This window comes from Chinchilla lanigera, unplaced genomic scaffold (genome assembly GCF_000276665.1).
Source record: "Chinchilla lanigera isolate Chin_1 unplaced genomic scaffold, ChiLan1.0 scaffold00049, whole genome shotgun sequence".
In the NCBI taxonomy this organism is placed as follows: Eukaryota; Metazoa; Chordata; class Mammalia; order Rodentia; family Chinchillidae; genus Chinchilla; species Chinchilla lanigera.
In genome coordinates, this window is record NW_004955450.1 from 15,584,566 (window position 1) to 15,597,494 (window position 12,929).

At 47.5% G+C, this 12,929-nt stretch overlaps 2 protein-coding genes across 6 annotated transcripts in view; both read right to left on the reverse strand.

Moving 5' to 3' along the window:
• The window catches only part of Ccnb2 (cyclin B2), a 28,583-nt gene extending 25,692 nt beyond the window's left edge, over positions 1-2,891 (reverse strand). Inside the window, exon 1 of one of the 2 annotated variants that reach the window (XM_005393834.2) lies at positions 2,705-2,891. In XM_005393834.2, the coding sequence (XP_005393891.1) occupies positions 2,705-2,785 (81 nt within the window). In that variant the 5' untranslated portion in view covers positions 2,786-2,891. Of the gene's footprint in view, positions 1-203; positions 370-2,704 lie in introns of those variants that run through there. The other variant, XM_013518870.1, reaches the window with a different exon arrangement.
• A 2,596-nt stretch (positions 2,892-5,487) lies between these two features.
• Rnf111 (ring finger protein 111) overlaps positions 5,488-12,929 on the reverse strand; it is a 61,292-nt gene continuing 53,850 nt past the window's right edge. For 2 of the 4 annotated variants that reach the window (XM_013518871.1, XM_013518873.1), the window contains exons 11-14: positions 10,982-11,074; positions 9,637-9,732; positions 8,284-8,411; positions 5,488-7,139 (exon numbers count right to left, since the gene is read on the reverse strand). In XM_013518871.1, the coding sequence (XP_013374325.1) occupies positions 7,022-7,139; positions 8,284-8,411; positions 9,637-9,732; positions 10,982-11,074 (435 nt within the window). In that variant the 3' untranslated portion in view covers positions 5,488-7,021. The remainder of the gene's footprint in view (positions 7,140-8,283; positions 8,412-9,636; positions 9,733-10,981; positions 11,075-12,929) is intronic. The other 2 variants (XM_013518872.1, XM_005393835.2) reach the window with 1 other exon arrangement.

The window sequence follows — 12,929 nt, forward strand, 5'->3', positions numbered from 1 at the left end:
TCCGGCCACCGCGCCGGGTCTGCGCCGACCGCTGCGGTTCCGGGATTCAAATGCCGCGCCGCTCGCGACCCATTGGGCGGCCGCCCGCCCGGCGCGCGCTCCTCATTGGCCGCTCGGAAGCCCTCCGCACGCTGATTGGCTGGGCGCGCTGAGACCTGGTTGGCTGTCGGGACAACCAGTTGGAGCGGGGGTTCCTCTCTTACCCGGAGGTAAACAAAAAGGAGCCGTGGCATTGGGAGCGGCTTCTCCGAATTCTGGCCCGAGCTTGCGGTCCCGGGGCCTCCCAGCGCGCTGCGATGGCGGGCGCGCTGCACCGCCCCGAGCCCGCTTCCGGAGAGGGCGCTGCGGCGCAGGCTGGGCTGGCCGGGGCACCGGGCGGGCGCCGCTGCGTGGCCCGAGCGCAGCTTGGGTGGGGACGCGAACGTGAGAGCGAAGCCGGCGTGGGGCCTCGCCCAGCCTCTCCCTCGGGGACAGCCCTGGGGGCGCCCAGTGCCCCTCAGCAGGGCCTGGCCTGCGCTGCGGGCGGGAGGGGACTCCCTGCGTGCTGGGGGGCCCTGGAGCCTGGCGTATGTTGGGTGGAATGTTTTTTGAAGCTCCAGTTAAGATCTTTAAACAATAAGGAGTTCTCCACCCCAAAAAAAGTCGGGCTTGGTGGCACTTGCCTATTAATCCCAGCACTCGGAAGGCTGAGGCGGGAGGATGGCCGCGAGTTCGAGGCCAGCCTGGGCTGCAGAGTGAGTTCAATTGCAGTGAACTGCAGAATGAAACCCTATCTCAAAAAGACTAAATAAATAAATAAATAAATAAATAAATAAATAAATAAGTAAGTAAGTAAAAGTGTGTGTGGCAAGAACTAAGATTCCCAAGAGAGGAGAAAGAACGTGTGCGTGATTGCCGACTGGCGTTAAGCTCTCCGTCTCACACTGTATACTGCACGTCCGGGCTAACTACTCGTGGAATAAGAAGACGCGTTTAAGACTTTAAAACGAGAGACGCGGCGTGACCAAATCTTGAGCAGAGCGGCGGAGAATGGAATCTAACGTGCACAGTACTAAGGGTGCCCCGGAAAAGAAGGGGAAGACGGAGACGGGAGAGGAGGGTTGGGGGTTTAGCGCAGTGGGAGAAGGCACACGCAGGGCCCTAGCTTCACCGCCCGCAGAAACAAACGGAAAGAAAAAGGAAGGCCTGGTGCGGGGCCAGCACCGCCGCGCCGCGCCCACTGGGGTTCCCGCAGGCTGTGCTCGACTTCAACGGCTGCAATGAAATGCCCCCATCGTGAAGACTGGAGGGCACCAGGGATTTCCAGTCTGCTGGGAGGCAGAGAAGCTTCCCCTGCCCCATGGCCTGGGGGCCCTTTGTTTTCTTCAGGCCTTCAACTAACGGATGAGGCCCACCCACATGGGAAGGCAAATCTCTTTTTCCTGTTTTGTTTTCGTGGTTTTGGTACCGTGACTCGAACTCATGACCTCACGCTTGCCAAGAAGGTGCTGTGCCGCTGAGCTATATCCCCCACCCTGTTTTGTTTAAGTCTTGCTATGTGTTCAGGCTGACCTAAAACTTGCCACAACCTTCCTGCCTCAGCCTCCCCCGATCTGGCAATACAGGTGTTCACCACCATGCCTGACTGTGGTTTCTGAACGAGGTCTTGCAATGTTGTCCAGCCCAAAATTCAAACTCCTACTCAAGCTATCCACCTGCCTCTGCCTCACAGCGAGGTGGGATTACAGGTGCCCGCCACTGCAGCTGGGTGATTTCGATTTGAATCTCACCTAGGAACACCAGCACCACCAAGCGCCTGGTAGCCTGTGACCCGGTCAAGTGAGCCCACGAAACTACACGTCGCAGTGATCATCCACCAAGAACACTGCAGACAGAATTTCTAATTACAGAGACGTGAGCATCAAAGGACCAGAAAACTAGTTCCACCCCATCGGGGTTTTTCTCCCCCAAACACCAGCCAGAGCAAGTTCCTTCCCTGGTGACCCCTCTGACAGTTACTGAAACACAGATGGTCTGTGGCTCGTGAGAAGCTGCGGGGAGTGGGCCGGGACACGCTGGGAAGCCTGCACGAAGCATTCTGCCAAAGCGACGGGGCTTGGTTCCCCGCCCCACGCCGGGGAGAGGGGGAGAGGGCCTGACCGCAGCCTCGGAGGAGCGCCTGACACCAGTGCGAGGAGCCATGCGGCCGGCCCTGTCCATAACGGGTGTAAGCCGCCCAGTTTCGTGGGGCTCGTGACCGAGCGTAAGAGAGACTTGCCGCGCACTCCCAGTTCCCGCCCCGGGGAAGTCTTGTTACGCTCTTGGTTTCTCACAGGTCTCGGCTGTAACAACACGGCACCTCAGCTGGGATTGTGAATCATTTCTGAATTCTGAGTTCTCGGTAACGCTGCCCTGAGAGAGTTGGGGGGCAGGAGAACTGAGCCTGTCTGCCACATCCTTTGGGCGCCTCCTGAGGGCACAAGAAAGCACCCTGAGCGGATGTGGGGCCGTGACTCCGAGGAACTGGCAAACTGGCCGCCCTGAAGCCAGTCCTGGAGGGCGTCTGGGGCAGGTCTTCAGAGGGCACGCAAGGCAGTGTTCCAGGCTCGCACGGCCCCTGGCTGCCGTCAGGGCGGGCTGCGGTGACCCTCCCTCCGACGCAAGCGATGCAGGCGGACAGAAGACAGCACGGCTGCCTCGGGCCGAGGCGCTCCCCTCGGCTCACTCTGAGAAGCAGCTCCCCCGTCGAGAGGACACACGCGGCCCAGGACGGCCCAAGAGGCAGCGAGGTGAGGATGCGCGCCATCCCGGCAGCAGACCGCCCAAGCCTGCGGGCAGCTGCCACCACACCCACGTCCAGACTCTGAGAACGCTTGGCTCAGCTCTGCCCGCAGCCTGAACCCACAGAAAGTGCGAGGTGCCCCTCAGGTCACTGAGTGGTGAGTCACAAAGCAACAGGTCATGGCCTCAGAGGCTCGGGAACGTGGAACTCGGGAAGCGTGTGGCCATGACCTCGAACTGGGCACACTGGAGCTCACTCTGAGCGAACACTAATGGTGCGGGAGTCTACAGCAGCAGACGGATAGAAAGCCTCCCTCACTCCTGCCCAAAGGCCGCTTGGGAAGCCATGTGTAGATTTACTAGGTCTCTTCCACGTCCCTCGTCAAACATCCTTCCCACGCAAAGGCGCTCATGAATCTAACACATGCGATGAAGGGCCACCCGAGACGCTGGGCTGGAATGCCCGGGTTTCCAGTTACACTTCCAACTTGCAGAAGCCAAATTCTAACTTTCTAGACAGTGTGTAGCACGGTACTGATGCCAATCTGTAATTTGCCCAGGATCCCACCCCATATATTAAAAATGACCTTAGGCAAAACTGGTTCAGCAGATCCCACAATAAATAGTACTGAGTAAGGCCAATCCGTTTCTGTAGTGATGGTGGAGGATTCGGACCAGCAACTGGCTACACAAAGGCTCCTTCAGGAGACCCACAGCTCCCTTGCGCAGCCGCGTTACCAGGGCACAGGCCAGGACAGGCGCAGCTACAGCACGCCGACAGCTCACGGGGCGTGTTCACTCACCCCTAACAGCGCCTGGACAAGAGTGCGGTGGGGAGAAAAGAAGAGAATGTGTAGGAAACATTTGGGATCTGTTACCTCTGTAGGAAAAGAACACTGCCAACCTCAGGCTGAAGAGAACTGTTTCCACTTGTGTAGCAAAATGTGAGCAGCACGTCTGTGGCAACACCAGCCTATGGCTCGGCACCTCGGAGCACTATCACCTCCCCTCAAAGGCAGCAGAACCTGGGGGCGGGCGAGCAACAGCAGCCCAGGAAGAACTCGAGCTTCTGCATCCTGTGTGAGGTCAGGAGCTCATTTACCACTAACAGCAACACTAAAAGGTGCGTTTCATTTCTATTTCATCGATGAAAATCCAGCTCAGAAAGGTTAAACTGTTTAAAAGTGGCCAGGTGTGGTGGCACACCTGTCATCCCAGCACTCAGGAAGCTGAAGCAGGAGGATCACCAAGAGTTTGAGGCCACCTTGGGCTACATAGTATCAAAGGCCAGCCTGAACTACATAGGAAGACCTTATATCAAAAAAAAAGAAGAAAAAAGCAAATGAAAAATACCCAAATAGCCGGGCGTGGTGGCACATGCCTATAATCCTAGCAGTTAGGAGGCTGAGGCAGGAGGATCGCTGCGAGTTTGAGACCAGCCTGGGCTACAAAGTGAGCTCACAGCCAGCATGAACTGCATAGTGACACCCTGTCTAAAAAAGGCAAAAAAAAAAAAAAAAAGAAAGAAAAGTACCCAAATAAACACATTTTTATTAAAAAGTTGTTCAGGGGCTGGGGATATAGCACTACATAGCAAGGCCCTGTCTCAAAGAAAAAAAAGGTTTGCAAAACTTTTGCTGAAATGCACATTTTGACATAAGGTGCAGTAGGAGATGGAATACAACAAAACAAGGCACACAAGGTGACACTATCCAGAAGCACTTTCTTCCTTACCTGGGTGATTCTAATCGCACTTTCCCTGTGATTGGCAGCAGCAGCGTAACAGGTTCCTACACTAGCCACTCACACTTATGCCACGAACACTCGCTTTAAATAAAATTTGAAGTACCTAGAGGCTTCACCCTCAGTGGAAAGTCACTATCGAGCATAGTCAGTCAAAAGGGCCGTGCGTCCACGTCCCGTGCAACGCTGAAAAGCGCAGGAATTGCCCTGTGTCTGGGGGACACTCAGAGGCCCCCGGCAGATTTCTCCTCAGACTGCTGATACCTCGGTCCCCTGGCGCGCACCACGTTTCCCAAGGGCAGTCCTACATCCACACAGGCTGTTTAAAGGAAGACATGCGTAATTCTCCTCCTACAGTTCCCCAACCCTCTACAACTGAAGCTGAACCATCAAGCATACCGTTTTCTTCTCTCGTGCAGTGTCGGGAGAATTGAACCCAGCGTTTCGCTTCATGCATGGTGGGCAAGTACTCTCCCAGTGAGCTATGTACCCCCAGCACTTGGAAAATTTTATTTCGCAAAAGGGTCTTGCTAAATTACCCAAAGTGGCCGCAAACTTGAGATCCTCCTGTTTCAGCCTCCCAAGCAGTTGGGCTTACAGGCAGGTGCCACCACTCTAGCTCAAGTGCACTTTTTAAAATGTGACTTTATACCATTTCTTAATCCATCCCATAATTCATCCTAGATCTGCACATATAGTACGTTAAAGCATGTTGATATAGACGATTACTACAGTGTAACAATTACTAATATAAAAAAGGTGGGGGCTGGGGATTTAGCTCAGTGGCACAGCGCCTGCCTGGCAAGCGCAAGGTTATGAGTTTGATTCCCGATACCGGAAAAAAAAACAAAAAAAACAAAAAAAGGCATAACTGACCGAATACAAACACTACATTTTGCAAATATCAGTTTCAGTGAGATCTGTTTTTTAATTCCAAGACATTTAATGTAAATTATTTTATAAAAACTAATTATGAAACACAAAGACAATAGAAATATAAGTTATTTATTAATCAATCCACTTACAAAGCAGGTGGCTTAATGCAAGCTATTGACATCTCCACACCTGATCCATGGGAACATGTCTTCCACACACAGACAGTGACATTACTGACTGGATGCATGTGAACTCTGGAGCACAGGAAGCATATTTAAACCAATACAATTAGGCTATCCTGGATATGGGAGTATCTTGATAGTACACATCCTGAAGTGGATTAAAACTTTCTCCAAAGGAGAAATGTTAGTATGTTAACTTAACTTTATACTCTATATTATGCAGTATATCTTAACTATAGAAATTAAAAATTTTAAATCAGTGATCGACTCTTGGTAATGTATGAAGTGGGGTCTATAACCATAGCAACAGTAGTTGACAGTATGATTTGTACCTCACAGTATCTGCAGATTTATTGTTTTCAAGTTTAGAGAGAAATAAAACAAGAGACATGTAGATTCAGCTGATTTTATTCATCTTTAAACTAATAAAAATCCCTTAAAAGTAATCCTGGGACCTTCAGACGCTCTACGAAATGCACAGATACCTGCTAACAACTGAAATTCTAGATCTTGGCTGAATGGATTTACAAAATTAATATAAGCAGATATCTTCACTATTCGTGCTTAGCAGAAGACCAAACAAAATTCTACATGTCTTTTTCAATTTCCCTAAAATTTTGTTAAATCTGCAAGTATGTACAATTCAGCTAATTGAAATTAATATTTAGTGTTCATCAAAGCTGTTTCACAGCAGCAAAAACTGAATCAGGGAAATAAAGTTCTAAATGATGTAGAAAAAGATAAATACAATCAGAACAGCAGTCTAAATTCATGGTATCAATATCCAACTCTATCTGCGCTGTGCTGGAAGGAAATGGTACACCAAGAAGAGTTATGCTATCACTCTGGTGATGTGCGTACCACCTGCATCCAACTCAACAGGGGCTGTATTCTGCTCCCAGTACTAAGGGTGGCAGCGGACTCGGAATTCCGTATTGTAAATATACAGCAGCCATTTGTCCTAAGTTAAGGAATGTCTTACACAATATTATCATTTTCTAGAGGATCTTTATACATTAAACTAAAGTACATGATTGATTAAATTAAAAGGTTAGTAATGGATAAAAAAATGCGTAATTCTCAAGGCTTGGTACTATGTAAAAAACAAAAAGACCACAAAATTCTACTTACTAAAGCAGCTAATCTTGCCTGCAAGTTTAGGGTCACAAGCCCGTAATATGTGCAAAGAAATGCAATACAAGGAACCATGCAAAAATACAGTAAAATGATACAGGAAAAATGTCAAATCTAGGAAAAAAAAAAAAAAAAGCTTTCATAAATACATCAAAATCAACCGTATACATAAACTGTAGGTCTAGCATTAGTTGTACCATATAGCAGAGCCAGCACTCTTAGTTCAATGCTTCCAAATCTGCGCAGGTAGGTCATGCCATCTTTGGTTGACTGCAGTACCAGGATGAACGGGCTGAGAGGGAGGGCAAGAGTTCGGAAACACGGTGTCAACTCTCGCTGGGCAGCTGGGCCTCAATGTCCACTCTGCATATGGGGCACTTCTTGTTGGTGATCAGCCACTGGTCCACACACACTTGGTGGAAAAGGTGCATACACGGAAGGCGCCTGTCACCACCAAGAGAAGAAGCACAAGTAACCTTAGCACAAGCGCGCGTCACGTTTCTTAAGCAAATTGTACATGCAGTAACTCAGCGGTGTTGTGAAGTCACCAAAACACAACGCTATGCAAAACAATGAAAGAACACTCCGATGAGAGCGATACATATGCTAAGCTAGCACTCTGGGCAACGTGACGTCCAGGTAACCAAGGTAACCATCACAGCCATGAAGACAACTGTTTATAATTGAGAGTTTATACTTCTGTATAACACAAAGAGCTATAGTGGCAATTATTCCAGTTTTTTCTCTAACACTTTAAAAATAAGGTGGCAGCTAAAAAGAAGGGTTCCAATTACTCTATTAATAGCATTATTAACACTATAAAAGCACTTTATATTTATAAAACTTCACTGGAAATACAGTGTTCATAAAACCTTATTCTGTGAGATGGCAGACATTTTACTATCTTTTCTCTATTAGCCGGCTGACCACATATGACAAAGGTATCCTTAGTAATTATGGCAACGATATTACTACATAGCTTTGTTATATATTTCATAGAACTGTATCATATGGCTTTATATCACATAAAAAGAAACAACTTAAGAGATTATACAAAGAAAATGCCTACAAATAATAAATACTAGATTAGCATAATAACATTTTCTAGATCACAAAAACTTGCCCCTTTCTACCTCTCTCTGAGACAGTGCTTTACTAAGCTACCCAAGCTGCGCTTGACTTTGCAACCCTCTTGGCTCAGCCTCCTGGACTATGAGACTACAGGAGGGCCCCCCCCCAATTTTATCTCTTTATGGAGAATATTACTATTAATATCTCTCCAAAGCCTTCAAAATTCTCATTTCTACAAGGTTTACAAAAGATCGTTCAGATTACAGAATTTCCCTGGCCAACTGCCGGTACGACCCTGAAGCAGGTAATGTACCTGCCCCTCCCTCCACCTTTGCTGTTAATACAGACTCTGCCCTTCACTCCTTCACTCACTGCGCAAAGCCAGCCAAAGGCTGTTAAAGAGGGCAGGCCAGCGCGTCGTCGCTCTCTGCGAGCAGGCGGTACTCGGTTCCCAGCTGACTTTCACACAGAGTTCCGGACAGTGTGAGAACGAGCGCGGTGGACAGTGTCTACTCACCTCACATCCTCGCCTTCTTCCAGAACAGACAAGCAAATGGTGCACTTCTCCTCGGTGTCCTCCTCAGTCGCTTCTTCCCCATCTTGCTTGCAGTGCAGCTTCCTCTGTGAGAACCAATCAGTTGTTACCTTATTAGCAGAGATGACATTGAACAACTGAGTAAAGTCTGCATTTAATTAAAAACAAAACACAACAAACAAAGCAAAACCACACATTCACATGCAATGCATTTCTCAGGTAAAACTCAAACGTGATGAAATAACGAGTTACATGAAGTAATTATCAAGTATTCAATTACATATTCAGCATCAAATATGTCTAACATTCAGCACTAGTCTAACATCAGTTACTTTTAATCTAAATGAGAATTATACACCACATAAACTCTACTTCAATCCTATCCTGAACATAACTAACATTTTATTTTACTAATGAAGATTAATACTCTTAGAAAACAAACACTACAAAGAACAGCAGTTTTACACTTGATTATTCTTCTTAGTAGAGTAAAAGTAGTGTTTGTTCTTCGTTGTGAGAAGCTTATTTAACAGGATACTCTGTAATTTCCAGATATAATGCTACAGAAAAGGCATATGTATACAGATCAGCACAATGCCCATCAAAGTAAACAGCCGGCTACTTAAAGAACTACGGGGCTGGTTGTGGTGGCGCACGCCTGTAATCCCAGCACTTGGGAGGCTGAGACAGGAGGATCATTGCGAGTTCGAGACCAGCCTGCACTACAGAGTGAGCTCAAGGCCAGGCTGAACTGCATAGCCAGACCCTGTCGCAAAAAAAGTCAAAAACACATACATAAATAAAAGCACTATGGTACTGGCACATGATGGCGTTCATATAGTCCGCACAGGCGATCTACCTGCAAGTGCTGATAAAGAACCAAACAGTAATGTGCACCACTGTGTACATCATCCCCTTTTGTGTTTTTCCAAGTGAAAAAGAGAGTACATATACAAATATGTATACTATAAAATAAAAAATGTCTAGGGGACTGGGGATTTAGCTCAGCAGCACAGCGCCTGCCTGGCAAGTGCAAGGTTGTGAGTTCGATTCCCAGTACTGGAAAAAAAAACAAAAAAATAAAAATAAAACAATAAAAATGTCTAGAACAATACGAAAGAAATCATTATGCTTTTACTTCTAGGAAGGAAAACTAGGGTATATGGGGTAACAAGTTTCCTAATACGCATTTTTATAGTTTACAACATTTTTCAGCATATACTTGTACTGCTTTAATAAAAATAATGTCATTGCTGGACTTCATATTCAAAACCTATGACATTACATCTTAGGTATCTCAATAGCTTTCCAGAAATCTTGAGAATAAGCTCTTACCTTTTTGTACTTATGTGGGTAGGTGCATCTTTCAATCGTCCCCTGGGATGCTCCACGATTGACATTTCCTAATCTTTCCTCCAAATGAATCAGTTCCTGAAAGTAAAAAGCTAGTATTAAAAGCCAGTTTTTTTGCAGGGGGTTGGATATGATCAAAATAATATATACGCTGGGCATGGTGGCACATGCCTGTAATCCCAGCCCTCGGGAGGCTGAGGCAGGAAGATTGTTGCAAGTTCAAGACCAGCCTGGGCTACAAAATGAGCTCAAGGCCAGCCTGAACTGCACAGCAAGACCCTATCTCAAAAGGACAAACTAATAGTAATAATAATAATAATAATAATAATACATGCATGTGTGAAAATGACACACAGTATTATGTAAAATTAATATGCACTAAAAATATATAAAGCCACTATTTTGTATACCAATCATCCCTTGAATAGTACTGTCAATCTTTTCAAAGCAAAAACATCTATATTTATATACCTATAATTATATTTTGTGCCAGGCATGATGCATATGTCTGTAATCCTAGGACTTAGGAGGCTGAGGCAAGAGGATTGCTGCAAGTTTGAGGCCAGCCTGGGCTACAAAGTGAGTTCAAGGCAACCTGAGCTAGATAGCAAGACGGAGACCCTCTCTCGAAAAAAAAGTATTTATACATGAGAAGAGAAGGGGCTGTTTATAAAATTTTTCTTATAATATGGGATCTCATAAGGAAAATGGGTTATAAGTGTTTCCAGAGGACTGAGGTGGTTCCGCAGTCACCCTAAGAAACTAGGACAACTGTGCCACACAGCACTGACTCCCTGCGTCCCGAGGGTAGATGACATGACCCCAGCGAACAACAGTCCTACACCACAGCAGTTCCTACTGTCACAGAACTTTAAATAGTACACACATGGTGTATTCTTCCTGCAAACTCAAACAAGAGGATATTTAGTCACAAAGTGAATTACTTAGGGTTACGCGTATTTCTGAGATGTTTCTCTAAATAGTAAGCTTGGCCAGAAATCCTGGGTTTTCTCCCTACATTTAATGTATTAATACATTTAATACAGTTCTTCATCTGATACTTACACTGACTTGGTAATTTCTATGTATTCTTTTGTATTAGATATTTTCATCAACTCTTTTTTAAGTACTTGGGTAACTTTTGACTCTAAATGAATCCTATTTATAAATCTTTTTGTAAACCCCAGAAGCAGTGTTAGAAATGCAGACATTTTACTGCTTTCTGCTTCCAAGCCCCTGCAGAACTGTGACCGCCCACGGTGTGTGCTATGTACCTGCCCTGCAGGAAAGACATCGCAGCAAGCACCTTCGTTTACCTCATACATACCTCGAAATTGCCTCTGAAGGGCCCTCGGAAGGACGCCCCATCCAGGCCTGAGGAGATGTACCGGATGTGCGGATAGCCCGCCATGTCTGGGACCTGTGTGAATGCAGGGAGGAGTCGTCAGTTAGAAGCGGACTCGGGCTTTACAGTTAATACTGAGTGAATTCAAGACACTAAACGCTCTGCATGCGGACGTAACATTCAACCTCAGTGAAGACACGTAACTCCAACTAACCCTTCTAGAATGTAGGTTCCTCTTAAAATCCCTTTTCCTCACACATGCTAAGCAAGCACTCTGCCACCGAACTACACCCCCGTCCTTTATCACTTTGAGTGAGCGTCTTGCTAAGCTGCCTAAGCTGGCCTCAAATACGGCATTCTCCTGTCTCAGCTCCCCAACAATCTGGGGGATTACATTTGGCACTTGTAAAATAACTTAGAGCAGTGACTCTCTTGCCTCAGCCTCCCAACCCCACACCTCCTGGGTGGGATCACGGTGCATGCCCCCATACCCATCTTAACCGTGTTTTCTAACTTTCTGTGAGGTAGAGTCAATCTTTTCACTATTAGTGAACTGGCTGCGGGCTGAAAACCCCACACGCTGTCACAGTCCGCCAGGGACGTACGCAGTGGGGCACAAGTGTGTAGGTGCCCAGGCCCTGCCTTCCCAGCTCAGCCGGCTCACGCCCGGAGCCTCCTCTGCGGTGTACGTAACAGTCTGTTTTTGGGTGTGTGCTTCCAGCGAGGGACCCCACTGCGCAGAACAGCCAGGCCGCTCAGCACAGCGCTCTGTGCCATGTTCCTAAGCCGGGCCGGCTGTCGTCCTGTTGTGGCTACAGCACGCAAGGGGGCAGCTCTGTTCAGGGCTGAGCCACACCGCTGCTGGCTATCAGCTCAACGTCAGCAAATCAACACCACATTCCACATGAGCGGTGCTTGAACAAAAACTCACAAGACAAGGTGACACACAGGGCAGCCTCTGCGACCAGAGCGTCAGTACTCTGTCCCTATCTCTCTGGCATAGGAATGGCTCCACATTTGCTGCCTCAGTGTTCCCAGTGACTGGGCCGAAAGTTACTGCAGAGCTGACTGTATCTGGAATGAGATATTATGCGGAGCACTGGCCGAGTGTGGTGGTGCACGCCTGTAATCCCAGCACCTGGGACGCTGAGGCAGTAGGATCACTGCAATTTCAAGGCCAGCCTAGGCTACACAGTGAGACCCTGCCTCAAAAATACAAACATAAAAACAGAAAGAGAGAAAGTGGACGAGAATTCTAGCTTTACAAATAAATCTCCAACATTACTTTCTGTTGTTTTTGCTGTTGTTTGGTAAGACGGGACCTCACTATGCAGTTAAGGCTTGTCTTGAACTCACAAGGTAGCCCAAGCTGGCCTTGGGCTCACAGCAGTCCTCCTGCCTCAGTCTCATGGGCGCTAGGAGGCATGTGCCACCACTCCTCTACTACATTACCCGAACTTGGTTTCTCAACTTCTGAGCCGGTTCTCAGAACCACCTGAGGTGCAGTGTTTCCCTGCTGTCACTCTGCTCATCTTCAGTACTGTGAGCACTGCACTAGCGTTCCACATGCACCTCCTTGTCATTTACACACTCCCTCAGCAGCTAACCCTCTTTATCTGACTCCTCACTGCCATATACAGCACTGCAAGACCGCAGGCGTATACCTCTAACCCAGGCACCTCTGGAGGCCCAGATCATAAACTTCCTACTGAACAGTAAACCTAATAAAGTGTCTCTGGTTCACCATGTCCAAATCCAAGCTAACCATTTTTCCAAAGCATCTAATATTCGCCAGTATCCCAAGCGGTATTACTGTACTGCTTTAACCCAAGTGAAAAATGAGGGGCTGGGGATTTAGCTCAGCGGCAAAGCGCCTGCCTGGCAAGCGCAAGGTCGTGAGTTCGGTTCCCGGTACCAGAGAAAAACCAAA